General features: G+C 41.9%; 1 protein-coding gene across 1 annotated transcript in view; it reads left to right on the top strand.

Moving 5' to 3' along the window:
- The window catches only part of PCP4 (Purkinje cell protein 4), a 55,078-nt gene extending 37,451 nt beyond the window's left edge, over nt 1-17,627 (top strand). The window contains exon 3 of the mRNA XM_075034711.1: nt 17,302-17,627. Coding sequence (XP_074890812.1) covers nt 17,302-17,429 — 128 coding nt within the window. The 3' untranslated portion in view covers nt 17,430-17,627. The remainder of the gene's footprint in view (nt 1-17,301) is intronic.
- Nucleotides 17,628-27,197: the final 9,570 nt, after the last annotated feature.

The following is a 27,197-nucleotide window of genomic DNA, read 5'->3' as shown; positions in this document are numbered from 1 at the left end:
ATAGCAGTTGTTAAAAGGCACCAGGTGAAAACAAAGATTGAATGAATAGGAACCCTTCTTTTCTTCCAGACAACCTCACATCAATAAAGCTGGGGTTTTTTTGTTTTGTTTTAAAATTTTTTTTCTTGTATTTAAAACATTTTATATTTTAAAAGCAAACCATTCAACACCTTCTGAGTTTCAGGGAGACCTTGTGAATCTGCAAGGATATAAAACATTTGCCATAAATTTATAGTAAAGAATTTGTTCTTGCACCTTGCTGAGGTTTACTGTGGTAGCACTTCCTAATTCATTGCCTGGAAGTTGTGTGGGTTTTTTTTGTAATTGTGCTTGAGTTAAAAGATCAACAACCACTCCTGATTTTTTAATTAAAAACCCCAAACAAACAAAAAAACAAATGGCAAATGAATGAACATGTGTAGTGACCACCTGCCAAAATCCCTGCACAGCTTAATGCCTTTTCTCTCTGTCTCACTGTCACTGCAAGTCTTTTCAGCATAGGGCAGAGATCTACAAGGGCGACAAAGCCAGTCAAAGACACACAGGGGAACATGTGGCATACAGATCACCAGTGTGCTCTCACTCTCCTATTCCCCCATTATAAGGCTATGTATACATACTCTGTAAAGGTGAATGGGGCTGCACCAAGGGTGCTTTAGCAGGGGTGGCAGTGTGTGAACCCTGTTAGGTGGGACCATCAAGCAAAAGGAGGTGCTACTGGATCAGGATGGGAGGGAAAAAAGGGAGGTCAGTCCCTTCCAGAGGAGGAGGAGGCAGGGAGTGCTCCAGGTAACAAAAGTAATTTGTTACAGCTCTGGGGGCTGGAAGGCTGCTTGGGTGGTGGGTTGGTGTACTTCATAGCCACTGCTTTCATTGGCACTGCACTTCAGGCGTGTACAGCCTTTCTTTGTGTCCTCAGTGTACTGTGTGGGTTTGTCAAATGTACCATCTCTCAGGATAATAAGACCGTTTTCCCATCCCTGCTCCATAACCTCCTGTTATACATAAAGAACTAGGAATATGGGCCTACCTTCTCCTTTCACTGGGACTTTATTGGAAAGCCATGCTTCCTTTTACCAATGTTTTAAAAAGATATATGTAGGTGTGATTAATCAATACATAGGCTGTAAAAAGGTGGCTGCTCCTTCTCCTTGCTACACACCTGAGAATAAGCCCACTGCAACCCAGTGTTAATGCTCTACACTTCAGTCAGATGCTTGTCAGATGCTTGTCAGAACATATAACTGCATTCTTATGGGAGAACAACCCCTCCACTCTTTATCTGCAACAGCATCAAGTTCAAAAGAGGATGTTGCTGAGTCAGTGCCTGGGACCTAGAAGGCTTGGAATTTTATTTTTTTATGACATGGGGTAAAGGAAGAAAAAAAAGTAGAAGCGGGGTTTGAAGTACTGTCTAGTGCCTTTGGTGCCTGACCTTGCTCATTAATCTCTGCTACTTTGAAAAGGCTTGGAAAATTACATTACCCTATACCATCAGTCCTCACTCAATAAATACAGACACTAAAGTCAGAGATGAGAAATCCCACAGAGCTTTGGTATTGACTTGTTAGAATTCCAGGCTTTAGCCTCACAATACAGTAACTGTCTATAAGTAATGAACAAGCTGCTGAGAAGGACACCTTGCCCTTCTGGATTCATTCCCCACTCTTTTAAAGAATCTATTCACTGCCATTTCTTACTCCTTTATGCCAAACAGTAAATTGTCCTATGTGTCACTAAGGTCTTTTCTATTACTCGGTGAGAGGAAATTTGTGGAAGAGCAGAGCTATGCTCACGTTCTGACTGGGAGCCAATAGTCATAGTAACCTTAGCATCATTTTCTACAGTAGGGGAGGGGAAAGAAAGAAAAAAAAGGATGTATGGGGTTTTTTTTTATTTCTTCCAGGAAGGCATGATGAAGCAGTAACTTGCGTGCTTTGGCATTTAAAGAACATGTGCATATATTTGTCCTGTAAAATCAGAATTGTCTGTTGAGTGCACATCAGCTCAGATTTCAGTGCAGAAGCCATGCCTCCTCTTTACCCACAGGTGCTGCACAGGACCCAGGAAGGAAGGAGGGGATTTGTGTTGGGGAACTGTACTAGGAGGTGGTCACTGTGGTTTTCTGTGCACTTCATACAGACTATAATCTCCTGACAGTGAGGGCCTTCCTTGGCTTGGATCAGGAATGAGAAGCATGGCTAGCAATGCCTTTTAAAAGGTACTTGTCTTCTCTAGCACATCTGACTCACCCATTTTATTTCTTCTCCTCTATGTAGTCTCAGTCCTGCAGTCCAGTAGCCTTTGACACATGCTAGGTACAACAAGGTTCCTTTGAACATCTCCACTCTTCAGCAGAGTGGCAGCAGCCATCACCTGGCTCATTGTTAGCTAAATAGCAGAGCAGAGATTTGGTGTTCGCAGTAGCTTGCAAATTCAATTATAGTTCTCACAGCAACTGTCATTTGGTGGCTTGTTCATATGAAGCGTTTGATATTGCTCGTTGTGGTGTTAACTGTAATCCCTTATTAGGGAAATATAAGAAGTCTTACTGATGTACACTTAAAAATGAAAAGGAAACAGTCACTCCATAGCATGCCGACACACATACATGCACAAAAATTCACTGTCCTTGAAATAATAAAATGAAAGGATAGCAAGAGGTGCTGGTACAGGTTTTTTGTCTGTTCAGCTATGTATCTATAAAAAGAGAAATGTATGCAGACTGTTCAGTCAGCTCCTGAGGGAACATGAGAGGATCCAGATCAGCTGCACAACTGGCAGCTTCACTGACAATCTCAGCAGAAGGAACAAATGTTGGTTTTGACCCTTTATTGAAGGTGAGCTCTTCTTTCCTTGCTAGCAGTGGGATGAAAGCACACAGATGGGAGTAGTGTGAGAAGGTATGCCTCTATTTTATTTTCTTCCTTCCTGAAGCAAATAAGGTTTTTTAGCTGCTACAGTTTTGGTGTAGTACCTTTTCTAAGTGCTAAATAATTTATTTGATGAGAAAGAATTTCACAAGAAATAGCAGATAAGTGTGTTCATATGAGATTCTACAATGTGTAGTTCAGGCACCACACAGGCTCAAGGAATGTTATTCATTTGATTAAGTATCAACATCTACATCTGAACCAGTCACCCTGAGCTCCCTTTATAGCTAATGGAGAACTGGCCAATATAGGAAGGGGATTCAAGGATGAGATTTGCGCTATCCTAAAATGTCTACCTAAAGTAGGTCAGATGAATTGCACCCTTGGAGTGCCTATTTTTCTCCATTGGTTTCTTTCTGAAGTGAGCTGCTGATGAGCTCCAATGTAAACACCTGGAAGGTGTGGGTTTTTTTACAGTTGGACTTGATGATCTTAAAGATCTTTTCCAACCTAAATGATTCTATGATTCTAAATTAGGCTAGGCAAATTTTTCACAGGAATTGGACAGAGCTTTTTATCTAGAATCCAGTTTTAAAATGTTCGGCCTAGTGAGCTTCTGCACAACACGTAACATGGCTTTCCAAATGGCTGTTGGGCGAGATAGCCTGGAATTCACTGACATCACCCACCAGCATATAATTCCTTCTCATCCTCTTTCAGAGCCGTATTGCTACAGGATCTTCATTTGTCTCCCCCTTACTGTTATTTTAGTGCTATCACGCATTCTCCTGCAGTAACCGTCTTCCTAAGAAAGTTAAGCAAACCAGCCTGCAGGGGAAATAAACATACAATGTGGCTTTTTGTGTTCAATGGAGACATGGTAAACTCAAATTAATGATTCTATTCGGATAACAGCCCAAGCAAAAGAAAACAGTGGAAATTTCCTAGAATCGTCCTGCAACAGAATTTCTTTGCTTGATGGTGGAAAACTACAGCTGGGTAACTGCTTTCAGAAGTCAGAGACATTAAAATTCTGTACCTTTTCTGAGAGAATTTTGCTATACAGAACATTCAGTAAGACTACTGGTCAGACTGCATCATTCCAGCGCTACATCTGGTTGCACTTGTGGATGCTGGAGCGGAAGTTACAAAGCCAATTGATGCAGGAGCGTGTAAGATCTATTGGCAGGCCAAGTCTCATGGTAAACTGATGACTATCAGAGTACGCTAGTCTTTGCTCAGACTGTGACTGAACTACCTTGGAGTTACTCCAGAAGCCCAGGTTTTATATGCATTGCATCTCTGGGGCTCTACTGATGGGATGAATTTGGTTTTATGGAAGGGTGACAAACTTTCTTTTGCCAAATACACTTCCAAAAGAATCTTTTAGAGCACAATCTTTCAACTCAGCCTGTGGGCTGGATCAGGTACCCCATGACAATTTTGTTCTGTCTCCAAAGGACTCCAGATGCTTTCTTGGGCATTTTTAACCTTATAAGCTCCATTTCTATCTGCAAGACTTTGAGAATGGCCCAACTGCCTCCACAAGCATCCCCAAGATGGCATGTAGTGCAAGATGTTAAAAAAACATGATACATACCTGTATTAAAGCAGTGGCTTTTTTAATGGTGGGATTGTGCTAAAGTAATTATCCAATTACCACCACAGAACAGTGCCCATGTTCATGCAAATAAAAGTTGCAGTGTTTAGACATAAGTTGTTTGTTTCTTACATTTAATCTATGCAGTAAAGTAAATGCTTCTTACAGGCAATCTTATTTACAAGGCATTTTTTGATACCATAGGCGCAGAAGATACTGAAATGGCTCCTTTACTTAAGGGTGTAATGTTGAATGGAAAAGCTCAGTTCCTATACCTTATACCGTCCACTGCTGAGTGTGTGGTTTGTAATACTTTGTAATTAAAACCTGGTGATGGATTTTACAAGAGGAGAATATCTTCTTACTGTGACTTTCCAAACTCTCATGTAACAGTTCTTATTAAATTTACTGTGAAAACTTAAAATAGCGCTCTCATTAGTTGCTATCAGAGATCTGCCGGTATACAATGATGTCTAGAAACTGCCCTTATTTTCCACTTGGAAGATGAGCCGAGCAAAATCTCGCTCTTCATTTTCTTCATTGTATGTGTGAAGAGAAACACTTTCTGACTCCATACCACGGTTCTATTGATTGACTCCTCTCCTTTTTCTGATTGACAGGTTTTCCTCTGTAACCTATGCTGTCTTCCCCAGCTCATCTCGCTTTGGCAGTGCATGAATTTGAGCCCCCTTTTCTGCTACTTCTGTGTGGCATATTGTGATCACTGCCATTTCTCTGAGCTTATTCCCTAACTACTCTTATAAGCTGCAAAGGGGAAGTGTGGGGAAGCATTTCTGGAAAGTGAAGCCATTATACAACACAAGGGAGGCAGTACTACATTGGAAGATTAACACCTCTCTCACATTTTCCTTGCAAGGGCTTTCAGGTACTGTTGGTCATCACACAATTAAGAGCAAGTGCCAACTCATTTTGAGTCAGTTCCCTAGCAGTCTGGAGCTACAAAGTGTTTTGAAGTGCTGGGGGCTACTTCTCTATTAGAAAATAAAGTGAACTAGAGCCTTTTCTCTGACTTTGATGCAAAGTGGTGCAACATGGCTTGAATCAATAGGGCTAAACTCTCTTTCCCTCAAAACCCCAGGGTGTTCTCATCCACCCTGCCTGCAAGGTAGGGTCCTGGCCATGCTATGTGGCCACAGTAGCCAGGCAGTGCCTGGCAGAGGTCTAGCTGGAACAGTCCCAACCGTGCCAGTGGCTGCGCTGACTATTACATGCTCTAGAGAAGCTGTGGATGGTGCCTGAGCCATACCATGGCCTTGGGTAGTGTGCTAGTGTAGCCATAGCCTAGGAGGTAGCCTTCAGGAAGTTCTCCTGTTGTTATTTTAAACTTTATTGCTGAAGACACTTTTGCAAAGGTCATATTACTGAGGGGCAGCAGAGGGGGGAGAATTTGTTGTTCTGCCTTTGTAACCACATTAGGGTTCCCAGCTATGACTTGGAGCTCCTGAATGCTACCATAATAGGAAAGTAACTGATCATATATTAATCAAGCAGTTGACTAGTGAGTCAAGAGGGTGGCTTGCTTCACGCACTGCTGAAATGCAGCTCTTTCCACCGTCGAACAGCAAAGCTGGTTAAAGGCATAGTGTTTACAGAGGAAGTGAGAACTGGAAATTGCACAGGAAATTAAAAACACATCATAACGATTCCCATTTAAAACTTGGCTGGGACATTGGTGCTATGCTGGACCTTGTTCTCATCAACAAGGAGGGGCTGGTGGGGAATGTGAAGCTCAAGGGCAGCCTTGGCTGCAATGACCATGAAATGGTGGAGTTCAAGATCCTTAGGGCAGCGAGGAGGCCACACAGCAAGCTCACTACCCTGGACTTCAGGAGAGCAGACTTTGGCCTCTTCAGGGATCTGCTTGGTAGAGTAATACAGGATAAAGCCCTGGAGGGAAGAGAGGCCCAAGAAAGCTGGTTAATATTCAAGGATCATGTCCTCCAAGCTCAGGAGCAATGTGTCCCAACAAAGAGGAAGTCAGGCAAAAACACCAGGAGGCCTGCGTGGATGAACAAAGAGCTCCTGGTTAAACTCAAACACAAAAACAAAGCCTACAGAGGGTGGAAGCAAGGACACGTAGCCTGGGAGGAATACAAAGAAATTGTCCAAGCAGCCAGGGATCTGGTTGGGAAAGCCAAAACCCTGATAGAATTAAATCTGGCCAGGGACATCAAGGGCAACAAGAACAGCTTCTATAGGTACATTGGTGATTAGAGGAAAATGTGGGCCCCCTCTGGAAGGAAACGGGAGACCTGTTTACCTGGGACATAGAGAAGGCTGAGGTACTCGATGACTTTTTTGCCTCAGTCTTCACTGGCAAGTGCTTTGGCCACACCGCCCAAGTCACAGAAGGCAAAGGCAGGGACTGGGAGAGTGAAGAACCTCTCACTGTAGGAGAAGATCAGATTCGAGACTATCTAAGGAATGTGAAGGTGCACAAGTCCATGGGACCTGATGAAATGCATCTGTGGGTCCTGAAGGAACTGGCCAATGAAGTGGCTAAGCCACACTCCATCGTATTTGAGAAGTTGTGGCAGTATGGGGAAGTTCCCATTGATGGGAAAAGGGGAAACGTAACTCCCATTTTTAAAAAGGGGAAAAAAGGAAGACCTGGGAAACTACAGGCCAGTCAGTCTCACCTCTGTGCCTGGCAAGATCATGGAGTGGATCCTCCTGGAAACTATGCTAGGGCACAGGGAAAATAAGGAAGTGATTGGTGACAGCCAACATGGCTTCACTAAGGGCAAATTGTGCCTGACAAATTTGGTGGCCTTCTACAACAGGGTTACAGCCTTGGTGGATAAGGGACAAGCAACTGATGTCTGCCTGGACTCGTGCAAAGCATTTGACACTGTCCCGCACGACATCCTTGTCTCTAAATTGGAAAGACATGGATTTGACAGATGGATCACTTGGTAGATAAGGAATTGGCTGGATGGTTGCACTCAAAGAGTTGCGGTCAATGGCCCAATGTCCAAGTGGAGACCAACAATGAATGGCGTTCCTCAGGGGCCAGTACTGGGACCGGTGCTGTTTAACATCTTTGTCAGCTACACGGACAGTGGGATTGAGTGCACCCTCTGCAAGTTTGCGGATGACACCAAGCTGTGTGGTGCAGTCAACACGCTGGAGGGAAGGGATGCCATCCAGAGGGACCTTGACAGGCTTGAGAGGTGGGCCCATGTGAACCTCTTGAAGTCCAACAAGGCCAAGTGCAAGGTCCTGCACATGGGTTGGGGCAATCCCAAGCACAAATACAGGCTGGGTGATGAGTGGATTGAGACCAGCCCTGTGGAGAAGGACTTGGGGGTATTAGTGGATGAAAAACTGAATATGACCCAGCAATGTGCACTTGCACCCCAGAAAGCCAACCGTATCCTGGGCTGCACCAAAAGAAGTGTGACCAGCAGGTCAAGGGAGGTGATTCTGCCCCTCTGCTCCGCTCTGGTGAGAACCCACCTGGAGTATTGCGTCCAGCTCTGGGGCCCCAACATAAGAAAGACATGGACCTGCTCGAGCAGGCCCAGAGGAGGTCCATGAAGATGATCAGAGGGCTGGAGCACCTCCCCTATGAGGACAGGCTGAGAGAGTTGAGGTTGTTCAGCCTGGAGAAGAGAAGGCTCTGGGGAGATCTTATAGCGGCCTTCCAGTACGTAAAGGGGGCTTACAGGAAAGATGGGGAAGGGACTCTTTAACAGGGAGTGTAATGATAGGATAAGTGGTAATGGCTTTAAACTAAAAGAGGGTAGATTTAGATTAGATATCAGGAAAAAATTCTTTACTGTGAGGGTGGTGAGACACTGGAAGAGGTTGCCTGGAGAAGCTGTTGATGCCCCATCCCTGGAAGTGTTCAAGGCCAGGTTGGATGGGGCTTTGAGCAACCGGGTCTAGTGGAAGGTGTCCCTGCCCATGGCAGGAGGGTTGGAACTAGATGATTTTTAAGGTCCCTTCCAACCCAAACCATTCTATGATTCGGGATCACATGCATGCACCTGCAGAAAGAGACTCCCATAACTTTGGACTGAATTTGTGAAGAGGATCATGGTACTTTCTCCTGGAGGAGAGGACTTAGGGCTTGTATTATCTCTGCTGGTGGGGCATCATTCTGCAGTGACAGAGGGACCTGGCTGTGCCAGCACTTGATCCCCAACATCACTTCCCTTTACCTCTCAGAGGCTTCCATTGAATTTACCAGTCACTCTAGCACTCCTTATATGCAGCTTTAGCTAGTAAGAGATGAGATTATACAGCTAAGATAGCCATTTTAATTTGCTATGTTCCTAGTTTAGACTTCCACAAAGTTTGGTCTTCATGTGGGGATGTGAATTACGGCCTCTAGTTTCATGCCCAGAATACCTCATAGGTCCCCATTAACACTTACATACCAATCTATGCATCGGTTATGCATTTGTAAGCCATTTTATAATTCTGTGATACGTTAATTATTTTGAAGATGAGGAATGATTGCTTAAATATTATTAGTATTTAAAGAAAAACAGTATTTGTGTCTGTATTAACTGTTAAGCCAAATCAATTCATCTGTAGTTGGCTATGAATTAGTTGAAAATACAATTTTCGTAAACTGAATTTTATAACTATTCCTTTCTGTTTCATTATGTTTCCCCAAAATACATAATCTTGTGCTACTTCGTTTATCTTATGTCAGAAATAGCATTGCTGCTTTCGACCATTATTAGAACTAGGAAAAAAAAGATTAATCAGACACTTCAAAAGCCTCATGCTGAAATAACATTTTTGAAATCATAAAGGAACAACCACTATTTTCTACAGCAAAACTAATTTTTCAAATTCAAGATAACAACACTGTATTACAAAAGTAAAGGTCAATTTGAAGAAGAAAGAATTCTGGTTGCCTAATAAAGTCATCTTCTTTATACCAAATTGTAATTTACAGTTGAATTGAAAGATGTTAATTCTTTTCTGGCTTGCTTTGAGTGATATTAAGGGGCCACTTGGTGTGGTTCAGATAAAAATAGCTGTTACTTTTAATCTGATCACTAATGGTAACCTTTATTTCCCTTCACGCTGTGCTTTTGAAGTCACAGGAGACTGCTGAGCTCCAGGATTTGCTCTTCAGTTTCAGAGGTAGTTACTGTGTGGACATTACACTTCTCCATTGCCTACCACCTTCAAACAACTGACTGTGGAAAGTAAACACCCTTGTATAAACCCGTAACCGCCCCCACCATCAAGTGCCTACCTACTGACACTCAGAATAGGCAGCCTTTGACTTTGGAAGGTGGCCCTTGGAATGTCTGAGTTCATTATGGAGTGAAGAAACAATAACAAATATAGTGTTATAGTCCTTGTCACAAAATGAGTACCTCACCCTGCAGCATTTTTAATGAGTAGGAAGAAAAATTATTGTGTTATTCCTAAGCTAATTAGAGAAAATATCTGTCCTTAAAAATGAAGTAGCTAACATTTGAGTTGGATTATCTATATGACAGTGAGATGGTGATACCCCATTGCACAGGTGTGGATAAGAAGATGACTGAATTTCTGTCTTGCATAGTCCCATGTCTGCTGTTCAGAGGACTGAAGGGATTGTGCCTTTTGTGGCTGAGAAGGTCATGGGGCCACAAGACTGTCACACTGAGGTAATTCCACAGAGGCCTGATACTGCATTAGCATTATGCTAGCATGTTGGTAAAGCAACTAATTACAAGGCTGCCAGCGATTCAGGTCTTTTGCAAATAAACACCAAACTGGAGATTAACCAGTAATATCACAAGAACCAATGGCTTTAAATTACTGCATCAGTCTAGGAAAGTTAGACCAAAATTTCGTAGAGTTTTGTGTTGTGACATCAGCAACATGCATGTGAAAAAAGTAATGTCTGAGAGGTTTGTGCCTAGACATTAACTCAGGAGGCAGACAGAGCTAACAGAAAGGCCAATAATATCCTGATGCAGTAAGGTCATTCTAGACAACGGGAATATTGCATCACACCAGCAGTATCACAGAGTCTGTCCCTCAAAATGCATAGGTACTGTGCTAATGAGCTTTCATCAGCCCACTGTGCTATAACAGGCTCCTCATATAAATAATTCTCTTTGGATCATCCTGTCACTGGAGGGTTGCTGAGGCAAAGTCCTCACAGCAGCCTGTCTCCCCACACCACAGCTGCAAGCCTTATACATTAAGCTAGCGAGGTTGCAAAACCAGTGCAATGCTCAAGGCTCTGGGAGATGTTTGTTCCCGATACCACAGAGAGCAACAAACCGTAGCTGCTGAGCTGATGATCTCAGAGAGGCCTCTAATTGGCATTTCATTCAGCAAAAGAAAAGGCTCGGAAATAAAAGGAGACAAGGTCAGATTAAGGCTCTCTTCTTCATGCTAATACTATCTTCCTTTCTCCTCTTGGGCTTGGGCAACGTCCACTCCCCCAACATGGCCATCTTTTCAGCTGCCTTGTGAAGTGAGAGTCTGCTGGGGAGCAGCAGGGTGACCAAAACAAAGGCTCAGAGCCAGCCTGCTGGGTAATGTGGCCCTGGCAACTGACTGGCGAGTTTTTATTGTTGAGAAGTAGACTGTCTCCTTTCTTCAGCCACAAGGTCAGTTATGGTGTTATTTTTCCTCATCTTGCACAGAAGAAAAAGGCTAGATTGAATCCCCTAGAAGAAGATGAGACCCTGTCTTTCACTTCCTCACCCATCAGTTGAATACAGAGGGGGAAGAATGGTCACATTAACTCTTGGCTTTCAAAACTGGTGCTTGGAAGGAATTAAATCTGGCCTCCATACACATAAGCACCCATACATTTTCTCTAGCTGGCTGGTCGCTTTGTGGAGTCTAGTGAGATAAAATGACTCTTTCCATCACATAAAGGTAAAGATAATGCTCCACATGAATGTCAACGTTCATGAGATTCCTGCCCATTTTGGTCCTCTTTAATTAGGGACTGTTCTGCCTCATTGGACAGACTGGTGTAATAGCTTGGGATCAGAGTAGCATAAAGATTGTCACAGCTTGAATGATCTTTTGAGCAGTGGGAGGTGATGATCCTGCCTTAGGCAAAATACCACTTCTGGCATGTTATGGGGCACTGTGATTCTGTCCCACACTTCATTTAGTCTTTTTCCAAATGCTGCAGTTTAGCCCCTGAAAAATGCAGTATTTTTATGAGTATATTCCATCTTAAGTATAGTCCCGTAATTCCTGTTGGATGTGGGCTGGGTGAGCAGGGGCGGAGGACAGCACTTAAGACGTGAAATGCCAGTTAGAGGCTCCAGCCCATGCAATTTTTCATGCTGAATGTTTTTCCAGAAGGTGACAAGTAATCTCTATTTCATCTGGAGGATAAAGAAATTCTGAGAATAAAGAGTGGGTCCTCTTTTCCCCCCAAGTCCATCCCACCAGCTTTTGCCCTTCCATGAACACTAGTCTGTTTAGCCTGTATTCAAAGGTCACAAAAGACTGCTTTAGGCTTTTAGTCCATATGGAATAAGCAGTGTTTTCTTTTTCCAGTGTTGTCATAATTCATTTTACTTTATAGTTGAAAAGTAAATGAAGGAAATAGCTGAAGGCATTTTTGTGAATAATTACACTTGCACCACATTTCTTGAGAGTTTGCTGGGTAGATTTGTGTGTAAGTTCTGATTGTTTTCCTTGTTACAGGCAGCTTCATTATCCATCCAGTGTTTGCAATGGATTATGAGGCACTGTAGCAGATTACAGAGACAGCATTCTAATGTTTCATCTGGAAATGGAATAAATAGATCTTTTTCAATTGCAATGATGTGAAATGAGCTTTCAGGATGTTAGATTTGGAAAACAGCTAATTAGATGCTGTTTCAGGCTCTCCTGCTGGGATGACTATTGCATATACTGAAGTAAAATCTGCACACTGCAAGTTGTCTGGGTCTTTAGTCCTGCAAAGCAGTCTGTGGCACCAGATTGGTGGTGGGACATGGGGTGCTCCTTATGATGGTGAGACTCATCAAGCAGTTGGTGGTGTGCTCCAAGGAGTTTGTTCCACTACAACTCAGATTTGCCTGAATTGACACACGGCCAGAGTCAGTCCACATTAAACACATGATTTTGAAAAACTCGTCAGATACCAGACTGTTGTTATGGCCAACCTATGACTGTTGGCGTGGGATTATTCTGTTCACCTCCCCTGCTGGTGGTGATCACAACCCAGCAGGGACATGTGCTGACTCCCTGGCTTGTCATGGCATGTTCAGAAGACGAGTGGGAGTCACTATCTAGGAGTGGGAATTTGGACTAAGTATGAAGAAATCTTTCACGGAAAGCCTTGAAATATCTGAGTGTAGTGAGAAAGGTTAGGGGTTTTATTTTTTATAGTGCTAATGAAACCAAATCCTCTCAGAAAGCGTAAAGTACAGACCAGTGCGTATCAACCATTTTTGATTTCTGAATCCCTCAAAATCACAAGTAGCTTGTGAATTGAAGTCTACTGACAACAGTCATGTTCCTCCTAGTTTCCTTATGTGAGCCTGTGGTAGTCCAGGGATTCTCAGATATCCACGTGGAGGAAATCTGCACCTAGTCTAGAACGTGTAGATACCAACTAAAGTGTGTGCACGTGACTAAGGACGGGGAGAGAATCCAGACCTACCTTTATTGCTACATAAAGGTAGCTTAGAAAAAGGTGGCTTGTTATCAGGCAGAATGGTTGGCCCCACCAATAGGAAATAAAAAGCATATCCAAGAGTAAAGCCTGTGCAAGTGCTTATCTGTGCTCTGGCCTGCTGAGAGTGAAAATTTCCTGGATTTTCAGATCACTTCCAAGCAAGCTAGTGATCCCTTGTGAAAGGAAAGCTAGGGGTGGGAGACAATGAATGAAAGAAGGACGTTTCTATGGGCTTGCTTTCAGTTCTCTGTATAAATTTCACAATTTCAGCATTCAAACTTAATAGCCTGCATGTTTGAGATATATGAACAACTACTGACAGGTAAAAGCTAGTATAGCGTAGGTGCATATATAGTAGGAAGGGTGCAAAAAGGCTTTCAGTCACTCGTATTGGTGCAGTGAGGTCATCTCTAGTCTGTGCAGGTCCCAAGCACAGGCTGGGTTTTCACTGTAATTGGGTGGGTCAATTCTTAATTCATAGAATCATAGAATGGTGTGGGTTGGAAGGGACCTTAAAGATCACCTAGTTCCAACCCCCCTGCCATGGGGGGTTGGAACTCATGTTCTTAACGCTAACTAACCAGTAAAACAAAAACAGTGTAGTTAGTGGGGTGTGATATATTTTAAATCATTAGGCTACTTCTAGTAAAGAACTCAAGGTAAAAGCTAAAATCTTTTTCCCTTAGCATAGACAAAGCCTAAGAAGGCACACCACTTAATTCTCTGTCCAGATTGACAATCCATCTGTTGAAGTATCTGTGTTGTGACAGTCATCAATAGAAGATGGTTTGGGGACAACTCCCAAGAAAATCCACTCCCAAAATCTAGGAAATACCCCATCCAGCTCTTTTCAGTGTAACACAGGACTTAGAAGTCTTTAGGCAAATATGTCTGTGTATTTCTATATATATTCATATATATTCTCTATATATTCAAATGCGTATATACCAAAAATGTATATAGAAAGAGAAAGATGGGTGTAGGGAGAAAGGAAACACAGATATGTCATATACATTATAGATAGATGATATACATGTTGTTTTATAATGTACATTATGCATATATGTGTAATCATACCTATATTTCTATACTATCTGTAAGCTAACAGTGAATTTCTTCATTACCCATATAAATGTTTTGGCCCTTTTGAACACTTCTAATTTTTAATCTACAAGCCTAAATCATGGCTGAAAACTTCTCATCCTACCATTTCTCCTTAGTGATGGGAAAAAGAGAAGCACAGAAAGAGTTCATAAGGAGTTTTGGTTTTGGTTTCAACAAGAATGGGTCAAAAAATAAAAGAAAGTCAGATAGATCTTAAATACGGTAAATTATTGTAGATCTTCAGGTATGGTAAATTCTTGTAGTACAATTGATTTCAAGGCAGTGATGATGATTCACATCAAGCAAAGATTAACTGGCCTGGAAATTCTAGAGAAAAATTATACTAAGTGTTGAATTTTCTTAAGTCTATAAAATCTTAACGAAAGATTGCTGAGTCACTACTGCAAGTTAACATACTACTAAGACCTGGCTGTAATAGGAAATGAGTTGTAGAAGCCAGATTTCATCAAGAGGTATGAAACCAATTGTGTCTACTCATCCATCCATCTGGTTTTCCCTATTGATGTTTCCAAGGGACAGTAATTTATATACTGAAAAGCTAAAATTGATGCATAAACTCCACTTTTGTTTTCTCCTGTTAAGATGGATAGCTGTGTCTCGTAAATGGCTAGGGATGATCCTGAAATTCACCGTGTTACAACAAAAATGAAAGTCATCAAGCAATGAGAAGACTAGTCTCATCAGTTTCAAAGCAGATTAAATGCTTATTACATTACTGGTATAAACATTTTGATAAAATATTTCTCCATAAGGAGTAAGTGTATTTTCCCGTAAGTGATACTTTTCTCTTTAGAATAAGTTAATAAGACCCTATTAACAGAGGAGAGATTCTGACATATGGACAAGTAAAACAGTTTTATTTCCTTCTTACTGATATCACAAAGTGGTTGCTGTTACAGCTAGCTGATCAGGCTATTCATTTTTTTTCACTCAAAAATTTCAAATGAAAAGTATATTTACGTGTTCTGACTGAATATTTGTAGTCTTTTACAGGATGATTTAAAGTTCTTTTTTGGTTTGTTTCCATATACAATGTTGTGATTTCTTGTCTTAGTTCCCTTTAAGCTCTAAATACCAAATCAACATCGATGCCCCAAAATACCAATAGAATGGTACTAAGTCACTGTGAAAATGATAATTCCTTTTGAAATTTGATTTAAAAAATAATCTCCGTTTCTCTGCTGTGTACACAGCAATGTGCAGAAGGTGGTATCTGGCGTTAGGGTAATTTTCACAAAGCGTTGTTGTGTTATTAGTTTAGGAACTGGTACAGAAATTTCTGTTTCTTTAACAAGCCACTCTAAATTTCAGTATATAACATGGCTTTAATGGGAGAGTTCAGTTTTCTCCATTGCTCTGTCAACAACTTGTGAGCATAAGGAAGTCTTTTCTGACCTTCACCTCCCTTTCCCCATGAAAAATAAGGCAATAATTGTATTTCTGTACTTAAGGTGGTTGTGTTGCTTGAATAGTTACACAAACCGTGCAGATTCTTGGGTTTAATGGCTGTGCAAGTGTGATGTAATGTTAGTATGATTCATTTTCTTCCATAAAATTTTAGTTTTGATAACCTAACTTTTCATTATACTGCATAATCAAAGTTTTGGTAAGCTCTCAAGCTATTCTTCCCCTGCAGACTTTCTCTTTCTTCTGACATTTTCATCTTTCTTCTTAAATGTTCTTCTAAGTAAAACAAAATATTAAGTGAACATTTCTTTTATGTTAACATAAGTGCATTTATTTGGTTATTGTAGTTAAAATAAAATCAGTATGGAATATGCCAAAACCTTCCCTTTAAATATTTGCCCAGTTTAGAGTGGATTCTGGTCATGGGAAATGGACACAAAATTTGAGTTCTCAATAAGAACAAGCAGTAAAGGCAAGAAAAACTGCAAGACTCATGCTAAAATCATGAAATGGCACCCCTGCTTTCTACTGGGAAGGAGAGAGAGAGTGGGGAATAAGTTTCTTTTCATTTTAATAGTACATTGAAAGTGTTTCCCTTGATCTGCATTAACGGTACTTGAGGATGAGCATCCAGGAGGTATTAATCTCAAGAATACAAAGCAAAGTCTTTCAAAATGGGTGAATTCGCACAGCTGTTTTAAGTAGAGCTGTCTGCAGACTCCTGGTATGACGTTCACTGCAGAACTGGGATACAACAATTACATAAGTGAGTTTTAACAAACTAGGTTATAGAGAAGAGAAACTCAGTGGTATGATGAGGTTAGTGGAGTGAATGTGTGTTCTCACTTTGTTAGTTCAGGCAGATTAGGGTTATCTTCGCAATGAGGGCAGGAGTTTTCCCAGGGCTGCACTTTCAACACGTAGGTGGATGAAGCAAAATTCAGCAAAGTCAGCTGGGTTGTCCATGTGGAGGCTGAATGCAGTTGAATGAAAAGCTGAGCACTGGGAATAAAGGAAGGCAAAGAGCCAAGGATCGAGGCTGAAAGGCAACAACAGAGCCCGGAGAGAAGTGAGGGAAGCAGCTCGGTGGCAGGGAGATTAAACATAAATGATTCAAAGGGGAAAAGTGGTATATGTTGAAAGGGATGAGGCAGGAAACAAGTGAAAAGGATGGAAATTTGCCTTGGGAAGTATTATCTCTTCCTCTAATGCAGGAGGTGTGATAGGAACAGGGTCTTAATCCTTACTTTAAAATATTTTAAGGTGCCATTGTTTTAGAGTAAACATGGGGATATGAGTAACTTCTACCCACAGGGTGGCACAGGAGGGTCCCTCTGCCTCTCACTTAGCTCCCCGGGCAGGAGGGGACTTGCTCAGATGTCAGGGTGATACTCGGTGACTGCTGAGCACCAGTTGGATGTCACTCCTCAGTCCTACCTACCAACTGCTGTCACGGACTCTGCCGTTGGGAGGGGGTGGGGGGTTCGATCAGCTGTGTCTGCGGAAACTGGTCCCAGATTTTTTTCTGAATATGCTCCCCATTGTCACGGCTGTGTCTGCGAAGGAGAGAGGGGCAGGTTTTTTCACCTGTGCTGTCCGGTGATTATGACTGTTTGAAAAAACTGTTGATGTTTTGTTTTGTTTTCTTTGAGCAGATGGGCAGAAGAAGGTTCAAGAGGAATTTGACATAGACATGGACGCACCAGAGACAGAGCGGGCGGCTGTGGCGATACAGTCCCAGTTCAGAAAATTCCAGAAGAAAAAAGCGGGGTCCCAGTCTTAGTAGCTACCTCAGAGCTTAAAACAAAGTAATCCTATCAAGAAAATCAGAAGTAACATAAAGATGCATGTACAGAAATTATCAATATTTAAAACCCCATTGGCAGATAACAAACCCTGAGCTTGTGTGTGACTTCATCCCAGATGTTTCACGCCCATTATCCTCTGTAACTCACCATTTTACTTGATGTTGTAATAAAAAGTTAGGGTGAAGTAATTAAAGTGTCTGCCTTCATCTGTCTTTTCATATTAATCCAGTAACCACAGCGTTACAAATGAACTCAGCCCAGATGCCTGTTTTCCTCTTCACGTAAAGCTTGGAGACATAAGAGCACCGTATGTTACGAAGCTTTTGCTGAGAGATAAGAGCATGCATCTCAGCCCTGCTTACCTCATTTGGAGAATTCCAGCTGCCAGCCAAATGTGGCAATAAAATTACTTTCTCATAATGAGCTGAAAGTAAAAACTTGCAGACAGAAGCTGTCATGAGGGGAAGAGGTGTAGGAAGCAGTGAGCAGTTTATTTTTGTCTTGCAATTATGCCAATAAAGTGGCTTAAGTGGGGAAATTGTCCCTGTCCTTCCTCTTTGCATGATAATGTTCAGAATTACCCAGCTTGGACCACATTGACTGTTATGGGGGGGGGGGGGAAAAGTCAGACACAAAATACAAAACCCAAATCCAGAAACCTTTGGAAGGTTTTTTTTTTAATTTGTAAAAATAGAAACTGACCCTCTAAACCCTCTTTTTGATGCAGCTTTTCACTCTCTACATAATCAGTAACTGTTTCTATGCCATCTCTCTCTCCTCTTTTCATATTATTTTCAGTATTTGATGAGTAAATCATAACAGACTCCCTGTCCCTATTTGCACTGTTCTGTATTCAACTTTATATGAGCCCCTTGCTTTATCACTGTATTAGCCCAGGTTTTGATTAACAAAACGTAGCCACAACAATGTCTATTTTAAATTGGGAAGTATTTCTATTTTCTCCCTGTTGTAAATGAGTAACAGACCAGTTTCAAGCTGGATCTAAGTAAGGATCTTGCCTGACTTCAGACCTGATCAGGAATTTGCTGCCCATATAGTGCATGAGGAAGGTTCAGAAAAGGTTTAAACAAGTACCTTGTACTCAGAAAAAGGAGCTATTTAGATTGGGCAAGTGGGACACACACCACACAGAGAAGTGTAAAAAAATCTCACCCTCTTGGCTTCATCAGCAGATTTAGGGGTTCCAGTAGGCATCTTTGTCTCTAGGGAAATCAGAGACAGAAGTTTTCTGAAGGACTGGTGTTTGCAGGGGTTCTCCAAGGCAGCAGCGTGAGCCTCACCTCCAGGCTGACGGAGGCAGGCGTGCTGAGTGGGGACAGCCTGCCTGCCTTTGAACAGCTGCAGTTGGGACTCCATCAGGGGTGAGAGATTCAGGTATAATTCCCAGCTCTGCCTAGAGGGATTCATTTCTTCCTCTCCCACCTTCCACAGGAGTGTTCTGATCACCAGGGCAAAGGACACATATATCATTAGTCCCCTCCTGTAAACAGAAGGCTACAACCAAAGGGTAGGAATAGAGGGAAGGGAAGATCTCATGCTGGTGGCAGTTGCTTCCCATGAGAGCCCACCATAGCAGCAATACTGAAGGGGTGCAGAGCTGTTCCTGAAAGGCAGGCTGGGGGACTGCAAAGGGAAGGTCCTCAGCCGTATGCAGGTTAATGCACTTGTGGTGCTGGGCAACAATTTGTTGAGAGGCCCAAACCTGATCATGGGTGATAAGAGCTCTGGAACTGTGCTGGTTAGGAGGAGCCCTCAGAGATGTTGAGCGGAGGAAACCTTGTGGAGCCTGTGGGCAATGTAGAAGGCATGTGCAGACGACGTGTGAGATGCTTAATAAGCACAGCAAGACTGGGTAGGAGTGGACAGGGCTTTTTAGATCTTAGTTTGGGGATAAACATCTAAATGCTGCCCAGACCTTGCCTGAGGCACCTGTGTCTGGGTCGGGTCTCAGCCCTATGTGTGACTTACCCACACATCACCTGCAAAGTCAGAGTTCTCCAAGTTGCAGCTCAGTGCTTTCACTCTAGGAGTGTATTTTAGCAGCACTGTTTCTCTGCATTTAAGAATTTCACAAATAAACCTCAAACAACACTGCTGCTGTGCTCAAAGTGTGGTTTGTGGAGGCCACAGATTCCCCACTTGTCTTTCGCAGAGACTGCTCACCATATAATAATTGCCTTAGCATAATAATTTAAAAATTGTAATGGGTTTGGATTGTGTTGGTGCCATTTTGTTTAGATGAACATATATCTGTAATCAAGGACTGCATTTGCATTCTGCATTATGTCATTGGAAATAGCATGAGCTCTGTAATGGTTACCTAATTGAATAAAAACCATGGGTAAGCACTAGGCTTTTATATTTGATCTGACATTCCTTGGACTTAAATTTCCTACACAACAGGAATAATCATATGGTTGGGACACAGAGAAAACGATTACATTATTGAAGCACAGCAGCAAGGGCTGTTAGTAAATGAATTATGGCTCTTTCAGCAGCAGGACTATTCTTTAATGTGAAGTTCAGAGTGCATCTTACAAATACAGTCTTAATAGACAGTGAAACATAATGAGGAAATAGTGAACTGGCATGAAATTTGGATTAATTGTGGCTGCCCCTGTCAGACAATTTCCTTTTTATGAAAATGTGTTTGCATCACAGATTCAGTTCATGTTCCCAGGAGAGGAGAGCTTTCTTGCTCCTGAGTCTTGCTTTTCATTGATCCTTTGTTCATATCCAAGGTGGCAGTTTTTAATTTCCTTTCTTACCATTAACTCATACTTTTCAAAGACCTATCAGATATTGCTAAGGTAAGGAAAAGGAGTTTGATTCAACGAGGAACTTCACTAAGATGAGTGAAAGAGGACACTTAAACATTCCAGGTATTATATGGGTCTTTTAACTTCCACACACTCACTGAGCTTTGTAGTTAAGCGGCACTACCTAGCTGGAAGTAACCAAGTCATGGAAAGCAAAATTTAAATTAGGTGGATATCTGTGCTGGTAAACCAAAAGTTCCCATAGGTAACATGAAAGATTATTCAGAGCAGTAGATTTTGCAGGAAACAGGGTTATAACTCCCACCATATACACCCACACTGTCCCCAGACACATCCATACTGCTTCTGCTCCAAATTACTGTCAGATTGTCCCGAAAGAGAATAACCTACAGTTGAATGATCAGAACAATTGCCTTAGAAATCCTTTGTTCACATCGTTGCCTGGACCGTAAAATAACCTGTAGAAGTAAACAGCAAAGGAGACTATTAGAAGTAAAGAAACACCATCAGAAAGCACAAGAATGCCCAGATGAGGAAAATGGCAAACCATGTGAGTTCTATCAAGTTAAACAGAGAAAGGCAAGCCAAACCCAACCTGTGGCGTGCTGAAGGTACAGAGTTATAAATGAAATTTTTTTCCAAACACTCCTCAGGCTGGTAGCCTCCTAGAGAATTGTGGGGATCAGTCTTCACAGTGAAAAGATCTAGGAACTTACCTTAAAAAAAGAAGCAGTGCCACTTCTAGTCCATTAAAGGCTAGCCACAAATGGGTTATTTAGCTCAACTCTTTAATTGTGGCAGTGCTTTTTTTTTTTTTCCCCCCTTTTTTTTTAATCCCTAAACTCTCCCTGACAGATGGTCTCCTGCCTTTTAGTATCTCTAGTGATGGTGAGGCTAAAACCTTCCTTGGCAGCTTGTACCATGACTGAACTTTTCTTAAAGCTGTAAAGGTTGGTTTGTACTTAACCTAAATCCTCCCTTCTGCAATTTAGATTAATTTGTTCTAGACCAGCTACACCCAGTTTCCCTAACCTTATCTCATAGGTTTCCTTTTCCAACCCTTTTCATCATTTTTTGTTATTCTCCTTTGAACTCTGCCAATTTATCTGTGTGCCTGAAATGAAACGCAGCCATCCAAATGAAACATAACCAGTGCCAAGCACAGCGGCATAATTATCTTGACTATTTTACGAGTGATGATCCCCTTACCACACTTTTACATGGCTTTTGGCATTTTTTGTAACAGTATTATTTTGTTGGCTTATTGTCAGAACATCATTTCCTGTGGATATGGAGCCTCTCTGCGGTCTCTCTGTCTAGTCAGGATTTTCCTGTTCTTTTCTACAAGACACTATATTGGCTGTAAAACACCTTTCTTAATTTTATGGTCCCACTGCACCTCTGCAATACCAGGATGATACAGAAATCCAGGTAAATGTCTTTATCTGCAGTTCTTTGGCCTTCAAGTCAGGGCAGGAGTTGTAATTGGTTCAGATTTTTTTTTTGTGCTTTTTCCCTTCCCTATTACTAAATTATTACAGTCAGGTGCAGAGGCTTCCATGATCTCTAAATCAACATTTTTTTGGAAGCTCAGAAAAGGCTTCAGTGAATTCCTATTTTATTCTCAAAAGTTATCTTGCCTTTACTTGTGATGATTAATTATTTGACAAGAAAAGTCTGAATATCCACATCTAAAAATAGCTCTTGAAATAAACCTGAGGAGTCTTGCCCCTTCTCAGTGTGTTGTGATTTAATGGTCTTTCACAAAGGCCAAACTGATACTATTACTCACATTCAGTAGTAGTTTCCACCATAAATATTCCCACTGAAGTCTTCAGGACTAATGTGACAGAGGGAGGGTGCATGAGGGCATGATCTGACGGCCTCGTTAAGTACACAAAGTATACTGACTTTCTGTACTTAGTTTGCAGCTTTTGGCAAAATGATATAACTTCTTCTTTAACCATTGTCATTTCCAAGTCCACATTTAATATAGTGAAAGATATAAAAAAAATAACGACAAGATGGTAGCAATGATGAATAACAAGCACAACAATAACTACAGCAAGGGGAAAAATGACACACCTGCAGAAGACTGGCATCTCTCCCGAACGCATTAAACCAGATCACACACGCAAGCCACAGTGACACATTTCTTTGTGTGGCGTGGGCATACCTATAATCCTCCTCCTGGTGTGGCCAAACTCAGTTGTTTTGGTGGCAGCAAATTGGCTGCTGCTGGTCGCGTCCCTGCTTTGCTGTGCCCCTGCCCAGGGTTGGTGCCGTCCCACTTTCCCCACTTCTGCACGGGTGATGCAGTGCTGCCCGCAAGCCAGATGTGGGAAATGGGTCTGGTCCCCACTTTAATATCACAGGGGGGGTATGCGAGTCCCCTTTTATAGGACTGGTTTGTTTGTTTGTTGTTTCTGACTATCAGATATTTAGACAAAGCAGACACGCTGGTGGGAGATGGCAGCAGAGCGTGGGAGCAGGGGTGAGTGAAGGTGATTGCTGTAGTGGAAAGGGAAGGGTTATGGGAAAGGCGAAGGGGACACATGTAACGACAGTGCATTAAGGAGGAGGCATAGGGTGTGGGTAGAGAATTACAGCAGGAAGGGTGGGTGGAGGGGGAACCGTGGCAGGGAGGGGAGGTGATTGCCTAATACTGAAGAGCTGGAGCATTTCATTTCCCACTCTTTTGCTGATATAATGAATTACTTTTAGATATTTCCCGTTCAGTTATATAAAACTAAACAGTATAGCGTTGTCTTTAGGGGATACCTGGGCAACATTGCATGCGCTGAGGCATTGCAATGTGTTCAAGTTATGCAAGCCAACTGGCAGGCATTTAGGGATCACAGCTGTGCTGTGTGAATTCTGTCTTAGAGTTAAAAATAAAAATCTCAGTATTTGATCAGTCATCCTGTAGTTTGCCCTCTAGACTTCCCCCTGACATATGGTACCTACAGTCTCTGGAGAACGCCTGAAACATCTCTTGGATCTAGGTTTAAAAAGTGAATTGGGAGACATCGTATTTGGAGAAATTAAAATCATTGTTCAGAGGGAAAACAATTTTATTCCAGTAGAATTCTTCTGCCACCAAAATTCCCCTGATCATAGAGGCTTTTTCTTTACAAAGGGTAAGTTAAGGCAATCAATTATTTTTTATTTGGTAAATGAAAATGGATAAAATGCAATTTGGAAGTAGGTAAATACAGAATTCATTTTCCACTCAGCATTAGCTCACATTTCAATGGACATTAGACCTGTGTTTATTGAAAGACAGGTTATTGCCTGGGACATTGGGATTTTAATAGAATGGAACACAAACTCCAGTTTATTGATGTCTGCTGCATAGCAAAAAGATGGATGATTAGTTCCTCTATTTCTGCTCTTTTTTAGTATTGCTGTGCAGATGCACACAAGGAAAAGCATCCATTATGCATCATATTCTATATACTTTTATACAAAAGAAGTAAATGGTGGTTTCATAGTCTAAGCAGCACTTTCCATTAATGTAAGTTTTTCTTCGCATTAGAGAGCTACCTATGTTTGCTCCATTCTTACATATCTACGTGAGTTTATGCCCATCATCTGAATTGAAAGCCCATTATCTTGATTCTGTGCTGCACATTGAAATTGTAATCCTGCAAGCTTTGTAGTCAATAAGGCTAACTTAAATAAGTAATTTTCAATAGTATTTATAGTTTATAGCTGCCAAAGCTTCCAGGTAAGGGCTAGCAACAAAGAAAAAAGTGAGAGAGTAAAAGTAAAAAGAGTAAAGGAAATCCTGAAAGTATCCAGTGAGAAAGTGAATTATCTTGATGACATTTTTTGCCTGCACAGAATCAGACAATTCTCCTTTGAGGAAGCAAACACAAAATGATAAATATCCTCTTTTTCATCTGCACAGCATTCCTTCAGTGCCAGTGCGGTCAGAGTTCTGGCTCGAATGCACACCAGTGATGTGCAGCTGCCACGCAGGAAAGTAGGCACTGGAGAACAGCCCTGGGTGCACCAGCGCAACTTACACTTTGTTTCTGCCCTTGAATTTTGTTCGCATTGCGTGCCACCTCGCTGCGCAAGCAGCCCAGCAGCGTGGAGCAGGGGGCTGGGCTGCAGGACTGCAGCACCAGTCAGGACGTGCTGCATAAAGGTGAGGTAAAACTCTTGGATCTGCTTCCCCACGGCTGGTACTGAAAGTTATCACCTCAAAATTTATCACTCCGTGTCTGTCTGAGAGTCTCTTAAAACAAAACCTCCCCACAGCCCGCTCTTGCTGGTGGGTGCAGCGTGCCAGCGGGCACGGGTGGGCAACCCAGGGGCAGCTTGGGAGAGGTGTAGTGTGTTCCCACACAACAAGACCTAAGTGATAACAAAACAGGTCGCAAAGTGTGTGTGTGTGTGGGGGGGCACTGCTTCATTCAAAAGGATATTCCTCAGAAAACCCTGAAGACGTCACCCAGTGCCCTTTGGGATTCACATCCCTGCAGAGCAGCAGCCTCCTTGCCAGTTCTGGAGCGTCCTTCTAACTCTCTGCCTTGGAAATAGCTGACAATATGTAGTTGATGGATCTAAGACTTGCAAAACACCACCGAAAAATGTTTTGCATCTCAGGAACACAAAGCCACATGGCCAAGGAAGACACATTTACACAGAAAGTTGATTTCTTAGCTGCTGCGAATCTTTCAGGGAGTGCCTTAGCTAATGTGGCATGAACAGGCACGCACTTGTGTTGCTTTTTCTTTGTCCTAGCAACCAAATTTCACTCTCTTGATTTTCATGCTGCTTTTTGCTAAAACATTCCCAGATGAATAGCTTTTCCCGTTGATACACTGAGATAAGGCTTGATTGGGTTGCTGGAGTCAACATTATTATTTTCAGACAATAGGCCGAGGTCTCTGGTGCAAATCAGCTTTAAAAGGTTACCTTTGTTTGCGCACTTTAGGGTATGTTATTCCCTCTTGTAAAACCATTTTCATGTGCTCTGTCAGCAGTGGTATTCTTTAGGTGAGACAATTAGTGAAGGCCAGTTAATTCCCTTTGCTTGTCTCTTCTCTGCCAAACTAACCTGTTGATTTCCACTGAAAAACATCTTATCTGTTGGCATTTAGGGACACTTGCATTAGTGAGCCTAGGAGTTAAGTATTATTATAAAGACCACTTTTCAGTCTGGTAATTTCTGAAGAAGCAGTCATTTTTGTTTTCTCCTTACAATATCAGTCAAATTAAAACAAAAGCAAGACTTGCCGAGCCTATGTAAAGCTGGATTGCACTTCAGATTGTATTTTTGTGCGTTATTAAGTCTACTGAAGTCTCAGGGGATGAAATTTGCAAAAGCAAGTGCCATTTAAAGTCATTGGCACTTATGCACTTTAATCTCCTGGGTGCTTTTGCAAATCTTTCACAGGCTGTGTAAATGTGCTATATTCAGCTGCAGCAATTCTGTGATGGATGAGGTTTCTGCCAAGCAAGGGAGGTTTAGCAGTGCCTCTCTTCATAGTGTATTTCACTGTTATTAACAAGCTCTCACCTAAAGCAAAATAAATCTGACTTAATTTGCACCAGCTTCCAGTTATTAGCCAGCCATTTATAAACATAGCTGCAGTGACATCTGATTGTTTTTTGATATGTCTGTTGCATGAAAAATAAAACCAAACAGATTCTGTCTTGTTATATATCTGCATCTATTAGCAGTTGTGCAAGATTTGCTTGCAAGGAGAGTTTTGAGAAAGAACCAATATTATGGAACAAGTATTTTCCTCACTACTGTTTGAATTAATCTCAAACCTTCATTGTCTTGAAAGCTCAGAGCAGTGGTGCCTGTAATTCCCGGCAAGCGCAATAGTATTGCTGAGGTACAACTACTACAGACATCTTTCTGGGACTGCAAAGTACAAGATGAATATCAGATGTCTGCATTCGTCAAGGGAGGAGTATAGCAGCCTGGTAATCTTTGTGCCTGTGAATGTGCTTCTGTGAGCTCCTTGCTGCCGTCTCTGCAGTATTAGAAATGGCTGAGCTCAACGAGGGAACGTGTCCTTCTCAGCTTCTGCAGTGACATGGGACACATCTGCTCGGTAGAGTCCAGCATTAAAGCTGTGCTTTGGAGGAACAGGACCCCTTCCTAGCACTGAAATTCCCTTTTCTGGATGGCAAACCAAGCTGACCCGTTGCCTATTTAGGTCCTGCTGCAGGCTTCAGTGGCTGCAGCAAGGCGCCTTCCAACACAGCCTTGAAAGTATCCAGCCTCTTTCTCCAGCAAGAAACTCACCTATGTTTGGTACTATGGAAAAAGCTCCTGCCTGAGATAGAGGAGTTTATCCTGTTTCCAGATGGAGTTGATCCAATCCATTACTCCTTCATTATTTATATAGCATCTACATTCACTACAGCAGTGCTTATGTTAGAAATGCTTACGTGATACCAGATGTAAATAGTTAATAGACTGGAAAGTCACAGTTAATGGAGACTTGGAAACACATCTAATAAATTATCCCTCAACAGCAGAGGTCAGGCATTGGAGGTGGACAACTTGCAAACTCGTTTCCACCAAGCTTGGAAAAAATGAGAAATTAGTAAATGATGCTGAAGGCATCACTTTTAATGAGGATGTTATTACATATGAGGCTCTTATTATATAACCCGGGATATTTATGACTTCACTTCATAGCAGTTCAGGGATTTTCATTCTACATTCAAAAATCAGTTGGAAATCGTTGGTGAGAAATCGATGATTTTTACAGAAGCTTTTTTCCTGTAAATCGAAAAGAAAGAAGGAAAGAGAGTTCATTGCTACAGCCTGACACTGCTTCTCTGATTAACCAGAACCAAATACGTTAGAGAAATCTGTTTCTCAACTACATGCAATCAACCAAATTAATTGATCTAAGAGACATTTCTTTCTAAATACCCTATTCAGCAAAATAACCGTATTATTTT

Source organism: Buteo buteo, chromosome 8, assembly GCF_964188355.1.
Source record: "Buteo buteo chromosome 8, bButBut1.hap1.1, whole genome shotgun sequence".
Classification (NCBI taxonomy): Eukaryota; Metazoa; Chordata; class Aves; order Accipitriformes; family Accipitridae; genus Buteo; species Buteo buteo.
Note: the sequence above shows the minus strand (reverse complement) of the source record. Positions and strands in the feature narration are given on the sequence as shown.